At 38.9% G+C, this 15013-nt stretch overlaps 2 protein-coding genes across 2 annotated transcripts in view; both read left to right on the forward strand.

Annotated features, from left to right (window-relative positions):
• Positions 1-1643: 1643 nt before the first annotated feature.
• Positions 1644-7425, forward strand: LOC133534574 (ecdysone oxidase-like). Its single transcript, XM_061873743.1, has 2 exons — positions 1644-3086; positions 3478-7425. Exons 1-2 carry the CDS (start codon positions 2844-2846, stop codon positions 5023-5025), a joined length of 1791 nt encoding a protein of 596 aa, XP_061729727.1. The 5' UTR covers positions 1644-2843; the 3' UTR covers positions 5026-7425.
• A 1170-nt stretch (positions 7426-8595) lies between these two features.
• Positions 8596-15013, forward strand: part of LOC133534575 (histone acetyltransferase KAT7) — a 34251-nt gene continuing 27833 nt past the window's right edge. The window contains exons 1-5 of the mRNA XM_061873744.1: positions 8596-9138; positions 10072-10872; positions 11257-11417; positions 13563-13684; positions 14117-14310. Coding sequence (XP_061729728.1) covers positions 9124-9138; positions 10072-10872; positions 11257-11417; positions 13563-13684; positions 14117-14310 — 1293 coding nt within the window. The 5' untranslated portion in view covers positions 8596-9123. The remainder of the gene's footprint in view (positions 9139-10071; positions 10873-11256; positions 11418-13562; positions 13685-14116; positions 14311-15013) is intronic.

Genomic DNA, 15013 nt, shown 5'->3' on the forward strand with positions numbered 1-15013 from the left:
TATTTAAATAGTAGGTACACATCTAACAGAATGGGTTTGTGTAATTACAATAATAACGAGATATACTTATTTTTATAATCAACTGTTTAAACAGTTGTTTGCTAATTTTAAACTTTAAACAGGCTAATTTTAAATAAACAATAAAACAATGGTAAAATAGTAATAAATATGTATTGCCATTTAACAATCCCGTACTACTAATGTTAAAATAGACCTATATGTTATAATTATGTACACTAAAATAAAGATATTATTTACAATAGAGTACAAATTTAGTAAAACATTTATACAAATTTATATTATGAGTCAACAAAAAAATAAGTAACATATACATAATACCTAGTGTATGCATAAAATAAATAAATGTAAAACAAAATATGCATATCGTTTAGAGTCAAATCACGCTAACTCTTTCAAGCAAACCATACAAACAGTGTCAGTTTGTTAGAAGTCTGAAGAGTTAGCGTTATTTCGTAAAACCACCCAAATATATTTGTGTGAAAATCCGGCCCTGTTTTTTACCTGCTCCTCGAGAAACATAACATTGCTTCCTTGGCGCTAGCTAGCCGTGTGCTCGCATTACCAGTGCAAGCGAGGTCTTCGAATACGTATCTTTGTTTCGGATCGCAGTGTCACAAGTTAAGCTGGTTTGAGAGCGTTTAGTCGCCTACCTTAGACGCACCAATAGAGATCAGACAGCTATTCTGTTAGAATTCTGTATTAGTTCATAATGAATCTTATTCCGTGCTCAATAGAGTAGTAATTCAATAAACGCTACCTATGCGGCTTGACCATTTTTTCATAGTGGCACGCGCCTTTGCGGTTTTTAAACAATAGATAAGACGATAATCCGTAGAAGCTCACGGAGAAAAATAGAAACTATAACGACCCGCGTGATCCCGAGTGTCGGTCAAGGTCTTCGTCTCCGGCGTGTCTTCGTCGGTTGGAGTGGAACCCCAAGGGGACCCGCAGTACTCTGGCAGTGGTCTGGTAGTCGCTCTGGCTTGGCTTCATTGGCCGTCCAGAGAGGAGTCGAGAGCTATATTCTCTAGGGGTGGTATAGAAGTGAAAAGTTGCGAGTTAACACAGTGGCCGTTAACAACAGCCACTTGGTAGAAAGCGGCGCACACCACTTCCCTGAGCCGCGCTCACCGGTTGCTCCTGGTCATGTTTACGACGGCAGTTTCAGAGTCAGAGTCACCGCGTGCCTCGATAACGTGTACAAACATTGTTATGGCAGGTGTTCGGATTTCTCAGCAATAGCTCAATTTTTTAACCAATAAATGCCAGCTGGGACCTATTTACGGTTATCTATTTGTACCCGTGAATGGGTTTTAGCTCGTATATTACATAACATTAAAGGGCCTTTGCGCTGTAATCTGCTGGCTTCGGCCTCACGCACGCCTCTCAAAGGTCTGGGACCTCATGGTCCCGAGATATGGTGAAACGTACAATAAATAATTATAATAAGTTATAGGACTTCTTAGCCTCCTTCCAAAATGCCGACATATTCGCAGACAATTGGACCTTTCTACTAAGAAAAATTAATATTAACCTGAACGTCCTGAACGGTTATAATTGTAGATTATAATTTTATGATAATGTTATCAACATTTACCTAAGTTGTGTAAATTCATTTAAAAAAAATTCCGTTTTCCGTGCGGAAAGCATCAAATTTCGGCACGCTGCGCTGTGCGCTAAACGAAGTTGTCGCTTTCCAGCTCCGTCGAACGGAAAAATAGTATACCTACATACCTCGGGCAGTAAATTAGAAAGTCTCAGATAACATTTCCTTGACACCTCGGCCATTTCTTACATTACTGCTAGTTCTAGGTATGTAGGAAATATTGTACTATTTAGTGGCATATAAATTAATGTGTTGGCATCTTGGCATACTTAAGCTGTAATGTAAATTTAATGAATAAAATAAAAATTAAAAAACTTTCGAAATTTACAGACGAGCCACTTGCTGACAGGTGTGTTCCAATTTGAATGTAAGAACTTCGTTTCCTTCGCTTGTTTGACAAGATGGCCTGGTGGAACATGCTGGATTCGTACGTGGCAATAGCGGAAGTTAAAGCCATGAGGCCCGTCATGTGGCTCCTGCAGCTGGCGTTGGCAGGCATGTCCTGGCTACCTCTTAGATACTACATCATTAGCTACCCGCCGCACGCACAAGTTTTCAGTAAGTTTACCATAGAACTCTCCTTGATGATCAACTACTTCACTATTCAACTACTTTTTTTTTTGACTATTTAAGTACTTTTGTGAACTAATATATTCAGCATCATTCAAGCATAGGTACTTCAATTAATAGCCTATTTATTAATGATTGATCTGTTCATGATGTTATGGTATTTTTATAAGCTTCAGTTTTACTTTGAGCGAGATCCCAGTGATAAAGCGATATTAAGAAGATTATTATCAGGCTTAAGTTTATTCATGAACTATATTAATTTACATGTAGGGTGAAGTCATCTTTAGCTACGTCACTGGCCCACCACTGGCCACACACACTGCACAATTGTCTAAATGAGTATTGAAGGTAGAGGCAAGGAACAGAATCTCCTTAGGCAGAACTGTTGCAAAAGTGTCCGGCTATCAGCTATAAATAATAGTTCCAAATCTCTCCAGAGTAGCGCTAGAGTAACTAAGATCCTAGGTGTTATTGACGGAGTGAAGTGCGCTATCTATGATTAGATTTTTTTCTCTAGTATTCTAGGTATCCTAGCGCCACCTATTTATGGTTTTTTGTCGGACACTTTTTGGTATATGGAGATTCTGTTCCTTGCCTCTACCTTCCATAATTGACTGAGAGTTTAAATAATTCACGATTTAATTGTATGGATTTTAAAGCCAAATGTTCATCATTTGGGGGCCGGTCATCTTTTGGTGCCACTACCCTATACATATTACGCTCAGTGGTTTTAACATTTCTGTATCATCTGTTAGATGGCGAACAGTTCGACTTCATCGTGGTAGGTGCCGGATCAGCGGGCAGTGTGATCGCAGTCCGGTTAGCCGAGGTGCTTGAGTGGAGGGTGCTGCTCATCGAGGCGGGGGGCGATCCGCCCCTTGACACTGAGGTACTGTACTCTAGCAGATGGTGAACAGTTCCACTCTATTGTAGTGAGTGCGGGGTGTGCGAGATCTGTGTTGCTGTATGGCTAGCCGAGGTGTTTGAATGGCGGGTGCTGCTCATCGAAGCAGAGTCAACCCGCCTATTGACACTGAGGTATATATACTCTAGCCTAGCAGTTGGTGAACAATACCAATTCATCGTTTGAGTGCAGGGTCAGCGGGATCCATATGACTAGCTGAGGTGCTTGAATACCGGGTGGTGTTCATATAAGTAGGCGGGGGCAAAATAAATCGATCAAACTATATAACTTTCTTTTTTAGAGATTTTGACGTAAAGTCCACTGACGATAAATGTGCCGTACCGCAACATAATAAAAGCCTTTTTCTTTATTACAGCTTCCTAGCTTCACACCGTTCGTGGCTAACACAGAATTTGACTGGAACTACTACACTGAAGACGACGGATACTCCAGTCAGGCTCATAGGACGAAAAACATCCGCTTCACCCAAGGAAAAATGCTCGGGGGTTCCAGTAGTGCCAACTACATGTACTACGTGCGAGGGAATTGGGAGGATTACGAGATGTGGAAAGCATTGGGTGCTGTAGGGTGGGACTATCTTAACGTTACATACTATTTTAAAAAGAGCGAATCAATGAAAAGTCCAGAGATCCTAAGAGCGTCCCCAAAACTGCATAGCTTAGATGGCCCTATGGGAGTCACATGGATTCCCTGGGACGGGTATACTAAGAAATTTCTCGAGGCATTTGAGAAATATAACGTTCACCTTGATACGAATCAATTCGATCAGTTGGGATATTCATTCCCTCAGTACACAATGTGGGACAAAATTCGACAAAGTTCTGCTAACGCTTTTCTCCGAAATGCCAAACGTTCAAAGAATTTATACGTTCTCAAGAACTCCTTATGCACTAAGGTACTTATCGATGTAAATAAAACAGCGATTGGCGTGGAGGTTAAATTACCCAGTAAAGAAATCTTCCACATCTATGCTACAAAGGAAACCATTTTATCTGCCGGTGCTATTAACACCCCCAAATTGTTGATGTTATCAGGAATTGGTCCCAGAAGTCATTTGACTGAAAAGGGTATTCCTGTGTTGGTTGATTTGCCATTAGTAGGTCGTAACTTACAAGACCATGCTGCAACAATTGTAATACTAACAGGCAAAAAAGGCATTGAATCTGCATATCATAACTTTAAATTGCTAGCCAATCTTCACCGATTTCCTACTCCTACTATAATGGGCTTCGAAACTCTAAAGAGAGAAGAAGAAGAGAGTACTGGGATTCCAGACTATCAAACTTTTGTATTTCCGCTCCCAGCAGCAACACTAATTTCGACTATGATTTGTTCCTACGTGATAGATCTCGATGACAGTATTTGTACAGCTGTGGCAGAGATTGGTCAAACACAAGAAACTCTTTTTTCGTTGATAACATTGCTGCATCCACGGTCCAGGGGACGCGTAGAGCTGAGGAGTAACAATCCTGAAGTGACTCCAAAAATATTTACAGGATACTATTCCAACGATCAAGATTTAGAAATACATGCAAAAAGTGTGATGGATTACATCGGTATCACTGAAGGCAAATATTTAAAGAGTCTCAATTCTACGGTTGTTAACCTGAGAGTTCCTCAATGTCAGAATATAGAATTCAACACTTTTGAGTACTGGAAATGTCATATTTTGAATACAGCTACGACCGTTTGGCATCCAGTCGGTACTTGTGCGATGGGTGATGAGGGCCACAGCGTAGTAGATGCTGAGTTGAGGGTGCGAGGTGTTCATAGGCTAAGAATAGGTGACGCTAGCGTTATGCCGACCATCACTAGTGGTAACACTAATGCGCCTTGTATTATGATCGGAGAAAAATTGGCAGATATGATCAAAGCGAACCATTACAAGTATCAAATTTATTAAATTAAAGGATGACTCACGCTAGAACTGCCCGGGTCCGGGCCGAGGTAACCGACATCGACAAGTCATTTTCTATAACAGATGACCGATGATCACGTGAAACTTTCTATGGAAAACGAAGTGTCGGATGCCCCGGGTCGTACTAACACTACTAACGTGAGTCTTCCTTAAAGAGAACAACATTTTTAACAAGAAAAAGAGGATTGAAGTTTGTATGAGGAATCAGTAAACGCAGATTATATAAAAGATGCCCCCAGATACATATTTCAGGATTTTAAATAGTATATCACCCCCAACCCTTTAAATTAGGGGACGGAAAATTGTCATAACTTTTCAAGTTGCATATGTCGTTTTTGAGTTATTGGAATTTTGATTTTATTTCAATTAATCAAATCTGAAATATCAATGACGCAGGTAACATTGAGGTATACTAGAATCGGCATCTCCAACAAAATGATTCCACACCTCATTGCGTTTAGTACGTCTCCGACTACTGGCGAGATGCCACACATGTAACGAAAATTTAAAAATAGTTATTTGTACAACAAAAGAGCAAAGTTTGATATTTCTTCGAGTGCTTATTTTGAGTCTCGTGCAAGCGAAAGATTCTATAATAGATTCACGAGCGTAGCGAATCCAGCGCGAGCGAATCTTATTTAGAATCTTGAGCGCAGTAAGGGACTCAAAAGCGCACGAGATGTAAATAACTTTGATCTCGTGTAGTACATAAAAAATTTCACGACAGCAGTGTGAACATATTTGAAAGGTAAAAATACAACCTGAAAAAATGTAATCCGTCTTCATCACTATTTCAATCATGTTTTCTTAAGGTATTCTAATAATTAAGTTTAAGTACCGCAATAAAACAAAACGAAATTTCAGTAAAATAATACGGAAATAACCAACATCAGGGCCCAATTTTATAATAGTATTTTATGCAACAGTTGTATAAGAAGGGTCAAAAAAGGCGAGTGGCGTGAGTTACAATGTGAGCCGGAGCCGAAGGCGTAGGCCAACATTGTAAAGGAATACGCCACGAGAATTTTTTGACCTACTTATACAACGTTGCATACAATATTTTTCCTACGAGTCAACAAAAATAAATCTTAATTTAGGTAAACAAATTACAGCAAAAGTATATAGCCAAGACGCGCGAGCATACCTTGTTACGCGCCCGGCCCGCCCCGGGCCGCGGCCGGCCGGGCCGGTTGGCGACACCTCCTCGTAACTCATGAGGCCCTGGTACTTGCTAAATTAATTTTTTGGACAGTTTTTTCTCAATTTTGGCCACCGTAGCCTACGGAGACTAACAAGCAACGCTAAGCGGTCTTCGTAGTCTATGGGTGTTGCTATATTACGGGTGTCACATGCGTGTTTCTGACTTACGAAGTAATTATTTTTACTATGCAACCAAATGAATATTTTGTAAGTTGGCAGCAATGCACTTAGTTTAAAACTGTATTCGTTTTGGTTTTGTTAGGTTGGTAGCCATTAATCGCAGTAACGTTATAGCTTATAAAAGCACAAGAGCTTTTATGAGGAATAGACAATATAGACTTTTCTTGAAATCTTTTATGTATGTTCTTATATGTATTAGTGTTAATGAATGCATAAATGACAGATAACAGTAGAGGAGTAGGAAAAGTTACAAGTTACAAGTTTACAGGCGTTTACTGGCAACACTTGCTCCGTTTTTTATAATTTGCGTTTTATAAAAGTACTGTGTTACAATTTTACAGGTTACAGGTACAAGTGACTGTAGCTCAACCATAGACGAAAATATGGCAGTTTAATAGTTTTAAACTCATAATCGAACAAGCGTTTTATAAAAATATTGTAAATTACAAGTGTAGGTTGGTACACTTGTAACAGAAACTGACATAGGTGACATCAGGGTGACATAGGTCTTGAGTCCGGAGCAAGTCCGGAGGGCCTTCCGCGAACCACGTCCGACGTGTTGCCTCCCTGTCACACTTACGTACGAATTTACAAGTGCGACAGAGAGGCAACACATCGAACGTGGTTCGCGGTAGGCCCTCTGGGCTATAACCGCGAAAATCGAAGTTCATCAATTGCGGGCATTTTTCTCTGTCACTCTAATTACGTCTTAGTGAGAGTAAAAGAGAAAGATCCCCACAATTTGCGAATTTCGGTTTTCGCGGTAGGCCCCCTGTAACAGCACAACTATGGAAGGTGGAGGTAATCCACACTCCATAAGCACAACAGCAGCGTACTCTGTGATCCGTGCTCTCGCTCGAATTTTTTACTATTAATTAAAATGATTTTTCTTCTGAGAGATTCTTCCGAGTCTTATACATATATTATATACTTTTCCATGCACTGACCTTATCAGTTTTTGTTAAAGTATCTGAAATATATAGTAAATAAAGTGACAATATGTTTGATATTGGTTTTATTAATGACTCGTTTTTTTTTATATACTAGGAAAAGGAAAAGGGTTGGTGCCGATATTTCTGATATATACTACTATTCATAATTTTCGATACACAGCGTATCTTTGAGCCGCTACCGAAACGATATATTTTAATGTTATGGCCCACAAACCTCGGTTGTAAAACAGTACTTATTTACTTATTAGGTATATATTTCATTAAATCTATCGTCCTTTGCCTTAATGCTTTACCTGAAAACGGCCCGAAAAGTGTATCTTTGGCATCGAACACCGTTCTCAACCACTCGATTTTACCTTTATTTCTGGCCATTTTTCCATTAATAATTGAAAACTAACAAAAAATACTTACAACAGCAGCAAAATTCAATGAGTATCTATGAAAAACTTTTTTTTTAATTAGTGATGTCCTTCACACCTGTAGTTGTCACTTGTAATCGAGATTGACCATGGTTCTTTACAACTGTAATTATCTGTGTGTATTTATAAAACACGTGTAGCCGTTCACAGTGCATAACAGGTGCCTGTAGCCTGGGGGCCTACCGCGAAAAGCGGAATTCGCAAATTGCGGGGATCTTTCTCTTTTACTCTCACTAAGACGTAATTAGAGTGACAGAGAAAAATGCCCGCAATTGACGAATTACGATTTTCCTGGTAGCCTCCCTATCACACTTACGCACGAATTTACAAGTGCGACAGAGAAACAACACGTCGAACGTGGTTCGCGGTAGGCCCTCTGTTTATTTTCTGCCTAAATACGTACTGTAATTCTCCTTTCCTAGATTCTTCTAAATAAAATTTATTTATTTCCATTAAGGTGTAATGATTTTTGTTTCTTTTCCGATTCAGCCGATATTAAAATTTATAAAAATAGTCTTTAAACCATTTGTGTTTGACTCTCGTACTCGTAATCGTAGCAATTTTGATCAAATCGCGCTTACAACATAATATATTCCTTCAATATAATAAAAAAAAAATATCATTTTTGTGTATATATTCTACAAACAATAAGGTAGATTATCATTAGTACCTCAATGTTACATCTGCGAAATGTAATCAATGCGCCAAATAAAATGGCGTACCACCGCGAGTGTTTAAAGTGACGTTTCAAAATAATCTAAATAAGCTTAAAACAAAACTATTTTCACAGTGGATTGTTATTATATTGCTTTTATTATTTTTCTAGATATTATTAAAATACATTTTCATAACACATGAAGGCAAATTTTTTTGTTACATGTGTGGCATCTCGGCAGTAGTTGAAGACGTAGTACTAAACACAATGAAGTGCCGGCACTTCAATGAGGCCAACTCTAGTAATATAACGTCAATGGCCAAGACGAAACTATAAGGCTCGCACTAGTCGCACATAGCTCGCACTGTTAAAATGTAAAACCAAGCTTCTAACTCTACAAGCTAACCTGGCGACACTAAACTCGGCAAACCAGTGTCATTTTGACAGTGACATTGACAGTTTGGTTTGCTACGTGCAATGCAATTACATTTCATGCCTATCTTGTATTCTTGTAGTGTTTTAGGATTAATGCTGGCGATATAGGCGACCGTTTTTATGAATTTAGTTTTGCAATGGCTATATAAACGTTTGTTCATTAAAAGACAGTGATAAGCCATTCTCGGCACATTCTCTCTTTGTGTCTCGTGTTAGGCGACTTACATTTAATTCTAAAAACATGACAAATCTTGATGTGAGTAGAACCGTTTTGTTTTTTATTGTTTTGCCGAATGTATAATAAAAATGTTGGATTTATCTTGAAGTATATTACTATAGTGTATATAATGCCCTGAGCGTTAGCTCTTCTAATGCAATAAATAGGTTGATGTACTCTATTACAAACATGCCTCAGTTAATTTAGAAAGTAATTTAATGAAGACTGATTCAACTCAATACAAACACAATTTATAATACAGGCACATTTATACATTCCACTTAACAATGTTACTGTGTATATACATTTGTGATTCATGATCTGTACCTATATAGTTTTATTTACCTTTTCCAGCTCCCTATTTTCTTATATAAGTACAATAATTGTAGTAAATATCAGTGTCTCTAACATAATAAGATTTCTGGTGCAAAAATCAGCCAAATTTTATAATATTAGATCAGTGGACTGGAGGAACACAATAATTCTTTATTGCCCACCTCATATAACAAGTGATATAATTGAACTAGGCTACATAAGAAGTGCTTGGAGTACTTTAATAAAAGTGGAATATTGAAAGGATAGACTATTTTTTTTATAAAATAACTCAGGGTACATAATTAATCTCTTAGGTAAGATACCTTTAAAAGCATACCTACATGTGAGACACCAACGAAAGTTTTAACCTCTAATAGAATAGAGAAAAGAAACTAACTTTATCCTCGTAAGGTCCAATGTGGATTACACTCCATTTCAATCTAATTAGAACTTTTTATAAACCAAATAGAAATCTTTTGTTTAATTGCTTTCACAAACAAACTAAATTCACCCCAATTTACTATACAATAAAGTTCAAATTAAATATAGAAACTTTTTGTGTGGTGGCCCTTACGAAGGTAAAACTTTTATTAGAATCAACTTTATAACCATAATTTTTTCTACTACTGTAAATTATTTATTAAAAATGATTTTAAGGTAAGCAACAGTAGCACAGACAGTAGTTCTGGGTCATCCTCAGACTCAAGCAGCAGCGGCAGCTCTTCCACCAGCTCTGGGTCGGGTTCAAGCAGCTCTGACTCTGAATCTTCTACCTCCGACACCCCTGCAGTTGCACAACCTGCTCCTAAATCACCCGCTAAGCCTGATGAAGAACCACCTAAAAAGAAGGATGACTCAAAACCTAGGCAAACAAATAATAAAAAGGTATCATCTTCCAGCGATGATGATGTACCCAAACCAGAGCCACCAAAACCTGCACCACCTCGGAGACGTTCTTCTACCAAACCTAAATCAGCAGCTAGTGTCTTGGCTAAGGGCAAACCGCCTCGAGCAGCAGCAGGAGCTAAAACAACCAAACCAATACCTAAGACCATGACTAAACAGCAAACAAAAAATGACCAAAAAAAGAAGAGTATATTCTCTCCTGACAATAGCTCAGAATCTGAATCAGAGAGCAAATCACCAAAGAGTCCCAAAGCTTCACCGAAAAATAAAAGAAGTATTAGAAAATCTAGTGAGGACAAGGACACATCTCCTCCATCGCCATTGACACCTGCAGAAAATGATGATTCAAATTCTAAAGACAATATAAAACGTAGAAGTGGAAGTAGACCCAGTGGGCCCCCCTCCAAAAAAGTTGTGGACAATAAAAGCGCCTCTTCATGTTCCTCAAGTCAATCTTCAGCAGAAACTGTGTCTTCCGAAAGTGATAGTGAACCAACTCCCAAAAAGGAGCCAATTAAAACTGGAAAGACAAAACCACCGTCAGCTAATAAAGTAAGTTCAATTAGATCTCTTCATTTGAATTTTTTTTGTTTAGTTATATGATTACTGAATGCCTATGCATTATGTCATTGGCATGTGTCTTTACTTTGGGTTTTGCAAATTATACTCTATTTATTGCCTTTACTGATAAAATTTTGTGTCATGTAAAATAATGTAGCCAAATGTCGTCTAAATCAAATAAAAATAATTTATTTCAGACATTGGTCCATACACTCTTAGTATTAGTATGTACTTACTTACTAATACTAAGGCCTAGCTTGATGTTGATATGGTGATAGTAGCATTTATAGGTCCATATATTATAATGTGATTCAATTCAATAGTTGTTTTGGTCATGCTGTTCATGACAATGATTATGGTTGTGTTCTGTTTTAGGTTGAGAAAGGTAAAAGCGACTCAGGCGAGTCTCAGGCGAACAACATGCCTCGAAAGCTAACCCGCTCCCTGTCTGCTCGCGTGTCGCGAATGGCTACAGCCACGAGGCCCAGAACCACCGATACCGACTCTGATGTTGATGAAAAGGCAAACGATAAAAGGTAACAATTTATGTCTCCTCGTAGAAAAACCGTACAGACATACCTACTCGTAATCTGCTTCCCAAATAAAACGCGCCACGAAGATCGTCTTGTTTTCTTCGACGAAACTTCATTTGACCATGATTAGTCAATTTAAACCACCCGAACTACGATTGGTCTATTATAAAATGAAGCGCTGTGATTGGCTGTAGCGTTGTCAATTGAAAATACATGTCAATGGAAACCAACTCTAGGTAAACGGTTTCATGCAATATAGCCTAGTTTTAAATGCAATATTTTGTATGATAATTTATTATTTTATTTTAAAGGCTTATTTGTTTGTTTATCGCACGTGTTTAAAGGCAATTAAGCCTTCAAACCAATGAATACATTAGTGTCGTTCATTTTATATTGAATTTTAGAATTTTTCATCCGATCAAGATGAAAATCGATATCTGAGGATCCGAGCGGCCCTTCATTATAATTCTGAAGTCATATTTGGTAAAAGCGCCCTCCATCTTGAATGAAACGCCCCACATCTTGTATATCTTCATTTTTGCTCTCATCATGATCATCATTCATCAATTCATCATATAAAAGCAAATACGGAGAAATTTAAGATTTCGGGCGTTTTTGCCAAATTTGACCTTAGAATCATAATGAAGGGTCGCTCGGATCCTTAGATATCGATTTTCATCTCGATCAGAGCCAAAATGCAGAAATCCAAGATGGCGGGCGTTTGTTTCATTTTTCATTATACAGGTCCTCTAGAATCCTCAGATATCGATTTTCATTTTGATAAGAGCAAACATGCAGAAATTCGTATTGAACACGTCGTCATAGGAACAGTTTGTATGGGGAAATATCATTATTGTTTTTACTGTTTTCCTTGCATTCTTTCCATATTTTTTCACCGTTCAAACCGTCCCTGGACCTAGAAATATTCCAATACCAAAATTAGCTAAATCGGTCCAGCCGTCCGCGAACGAAAAGTTATAAATAGCAGCGAGATACCGGGACTTAGTGAGAAACTACACATAAAAAACCTCCACCTACAACGGCGATTCGTATCTACTATCACGAATTTAAATTATTAAAACAACAACCTGAACAAATTAAAAATGAAAGTTTCTTAATATCAATGGTTGTTTAAAATGCATAACAGCATCCCCATATAAAGCCTGTTGTGATCAAGATAAATCAAAATAATATGATCCTAGCTAAACTATACGTGAAAAGAAATCCCATATTTTTTCCAGTGTTTGTTGGAACCACTAGCACATCATTTATCTGCACAGTAAGGCATATTTCTTTTGTTAAAGATATAATTTGAATACTTTTTACTATGACTGTGACAACGGGCCGCCATTTGCGAACTAAATAGCACCGCGGCACAAAGTTGACGCCCCGCCCGCTTCGGCACAATGTGTGTGGGGTCATTTTGCAGAGCTAGTTTGTCATCTATGTTTATTATCAATCGCTGCTCCCAGGTTACAGGTTACATTCTTCCCGTTGCCTTTAAACACATGATAATGTCAGGTGACAACCAAAACTCACTATAGTCCGTTTTTTTAGCATTAGAAAGAAGGTAAGCGATTTTGACGTGTCGTTTTATTGAAAAGCACTTGAAAAATAAGCCACGGCAATTATCTAACAATTAAGAGTCATATACGATCATTTACATTCTTTGACTTTTACAAGTAATAGTTACCGATGTTTAAAAAGCGTTTTTCAATAAAAAAACATGTTTATATTGTTTACCTTTTTCTTAATGCTAAAAAAACGAACTATAATTACTTAAAAATTATTAAACGAAAATCAACCTTTTCTCGGGAATTGTATGGTTCACTATGGCTATGAACTTGTGGTGGTAATTAGTGAGTTTTGGTTGTTACCTGACAATAAGACATATTTTGAGTATTGTAAGTTTGTTCACGACTCCCTAGCCTTTTGACCAGTTTGTTAATAGCCTAGGCTTGAGTAGGTAATTATAACGATTTTTAATATTTTTATAGCTAATTAAAACCTTATAGCAGGACCTCCAGGTTCGTAGGCAGAGTCGCTCCCAAGTACCTAAGCTTCATCTTCCTCAAAATCAGTTTGTAAGGGACATTGGACATTCCTTACGAGTAAAACAAATCCTGTTTGATATTTTGTATTTTTCAGCAAGGAAATAAAAAAGAAAGGCCGTCCTCCCATTTCTCGGTCTCCCATCGCTGAGCTCGCGCCACCGCAGCCGACCGAGCGGCGCTGTCCCGTGCGCGGCTGCGACTCCACCGGACACCTCGGTAAGGAACACAGATCAGCCAAAACGTTAGTTGTATAATTAACGCAGCGCTGTCCCATACGTTTGAGACCGGACTGTGTTACGTAGTTACTGTCAGTTTTGTTTGTGGCTACCGAAAGCTAAACCCAAGAAAACAAGACATCGGTCAATTGCCAGTTAAGACAGCAACTAAATCAACAGAGGTTGAATTGGTTAGTTCTATAGATTAACTAAATTATTTGACAGCATTCATGAAATAAAATGTACGAAAATACTTATATACACACATGGTTTTTCATTTCTCGCGGTTTGAAAGTGGCTCAGTGGGTTTCATGCTCGAACTCTTGGTGATCGTATGGAATAAGTATCTCGTCAAAATAGGTGCCTTTCATCCCTCGGTTATCAATTAATCTTTTAGCCGTTTATTTGAAAAAGTGGTCATGATCTTCCCCAGGCGGCAAAGCGGCCCGACACTTCACTTGGGACGCGTGCCCGCTGTACCACAACGTGACGGGCGCGTGGTGCGTGGCGGCGGCCGAGGAGCGCGCCGCCGCCGCCACCGCGCGCCGCCGCGCGCTCGCCAACATGCAGCAGCGTCCGCGCGCCATGCCCACTATAGAGCAACGGGCGTACCAGCTCAAGGTCAAGGTGAGTCGCCACACGTGCCCGTGAGGGATGGATTAGGTATACGCAATCCGGCTGCATATAACAGTTTTGAATGATTCACGGTTAGTGTCACTAGACTTAAATCGACCGGGATCGGGATTTGGGGGCGTCGAAATATCGGGAGTTCAAAAACAATATAAAAAGCCAAAATTATCTTGGGCGAATTGGGGCGGCGGTTGAGGGAGAGGGGTCATGACCCTCGGTCCGGGTCATTCCTGATGCAGAGGCTGTCTATCGCGATTCAGCGTGGCAACGCGGCGAGCGTGATGGGCACCTTTGCGTCTGGGGGGGCTCGGGACGGGTTGTTTGATTAGTTTTTGTATTTGTGTCTTTCTTTATGTTTAGTTTTACTTCTATTTAGTTTGTAGTCCATTTTAATGTTTTTTTTGAGTACTTAAGTTTATGTAAAAGGTAATCACGGTTTATATCCCGGTCGATTCAGGTCCGGCTGCTTATTCATTTAGCTCGGGTAATTTGTTCCTCTCAACGGTGGATGACATACCGGTTAGGTTTTGAAGTGGCACTGAGTAATTTTTAGTACAAACGATAATAGCGCTTTTTGTGCCACGCCGCCCACGCCTATCGAATGTTCCATAATGCTATCCTGTTCTGCCTTCGTAGGATTCTAACGTCCCTTATTTCGATGTTCCATTTCGCAACCAACATTGCATTTAACACATTGAGT

This window comes from Cydia pomonella, chromosome 2 (assembly GCF_033807575.1).
Source record: "Cydia pomonella isolate Wapato2018A chromosome 2, ilCydPomo1, whole genome shotgun sequence".
In the NCBI taxonomy this organism is placed as follows: Eukaryota; Metazoa; Arthropoda; class Insecta; order Lepidoptera; family Tortricidae; genus Cydia; species Cydia pomonella.

Excerpts from the sequence above, each read along its gene's own strand:
- LOC133534574 (XM_061873743.1), top strand. The coding sequence starts at position 2,844 with ATGGATTTTAAAGCCAAATGTTCATCATTTGGGGGCCGGTCATCTTTT. Across the intron at positions 3,087-3,477 it reads ATCCGCCCCTTGACACTGAG|CTTCCTAGCTTCACACCGTT; the intron begins GTACTGTACTCT and ends TCTTTATTACAG.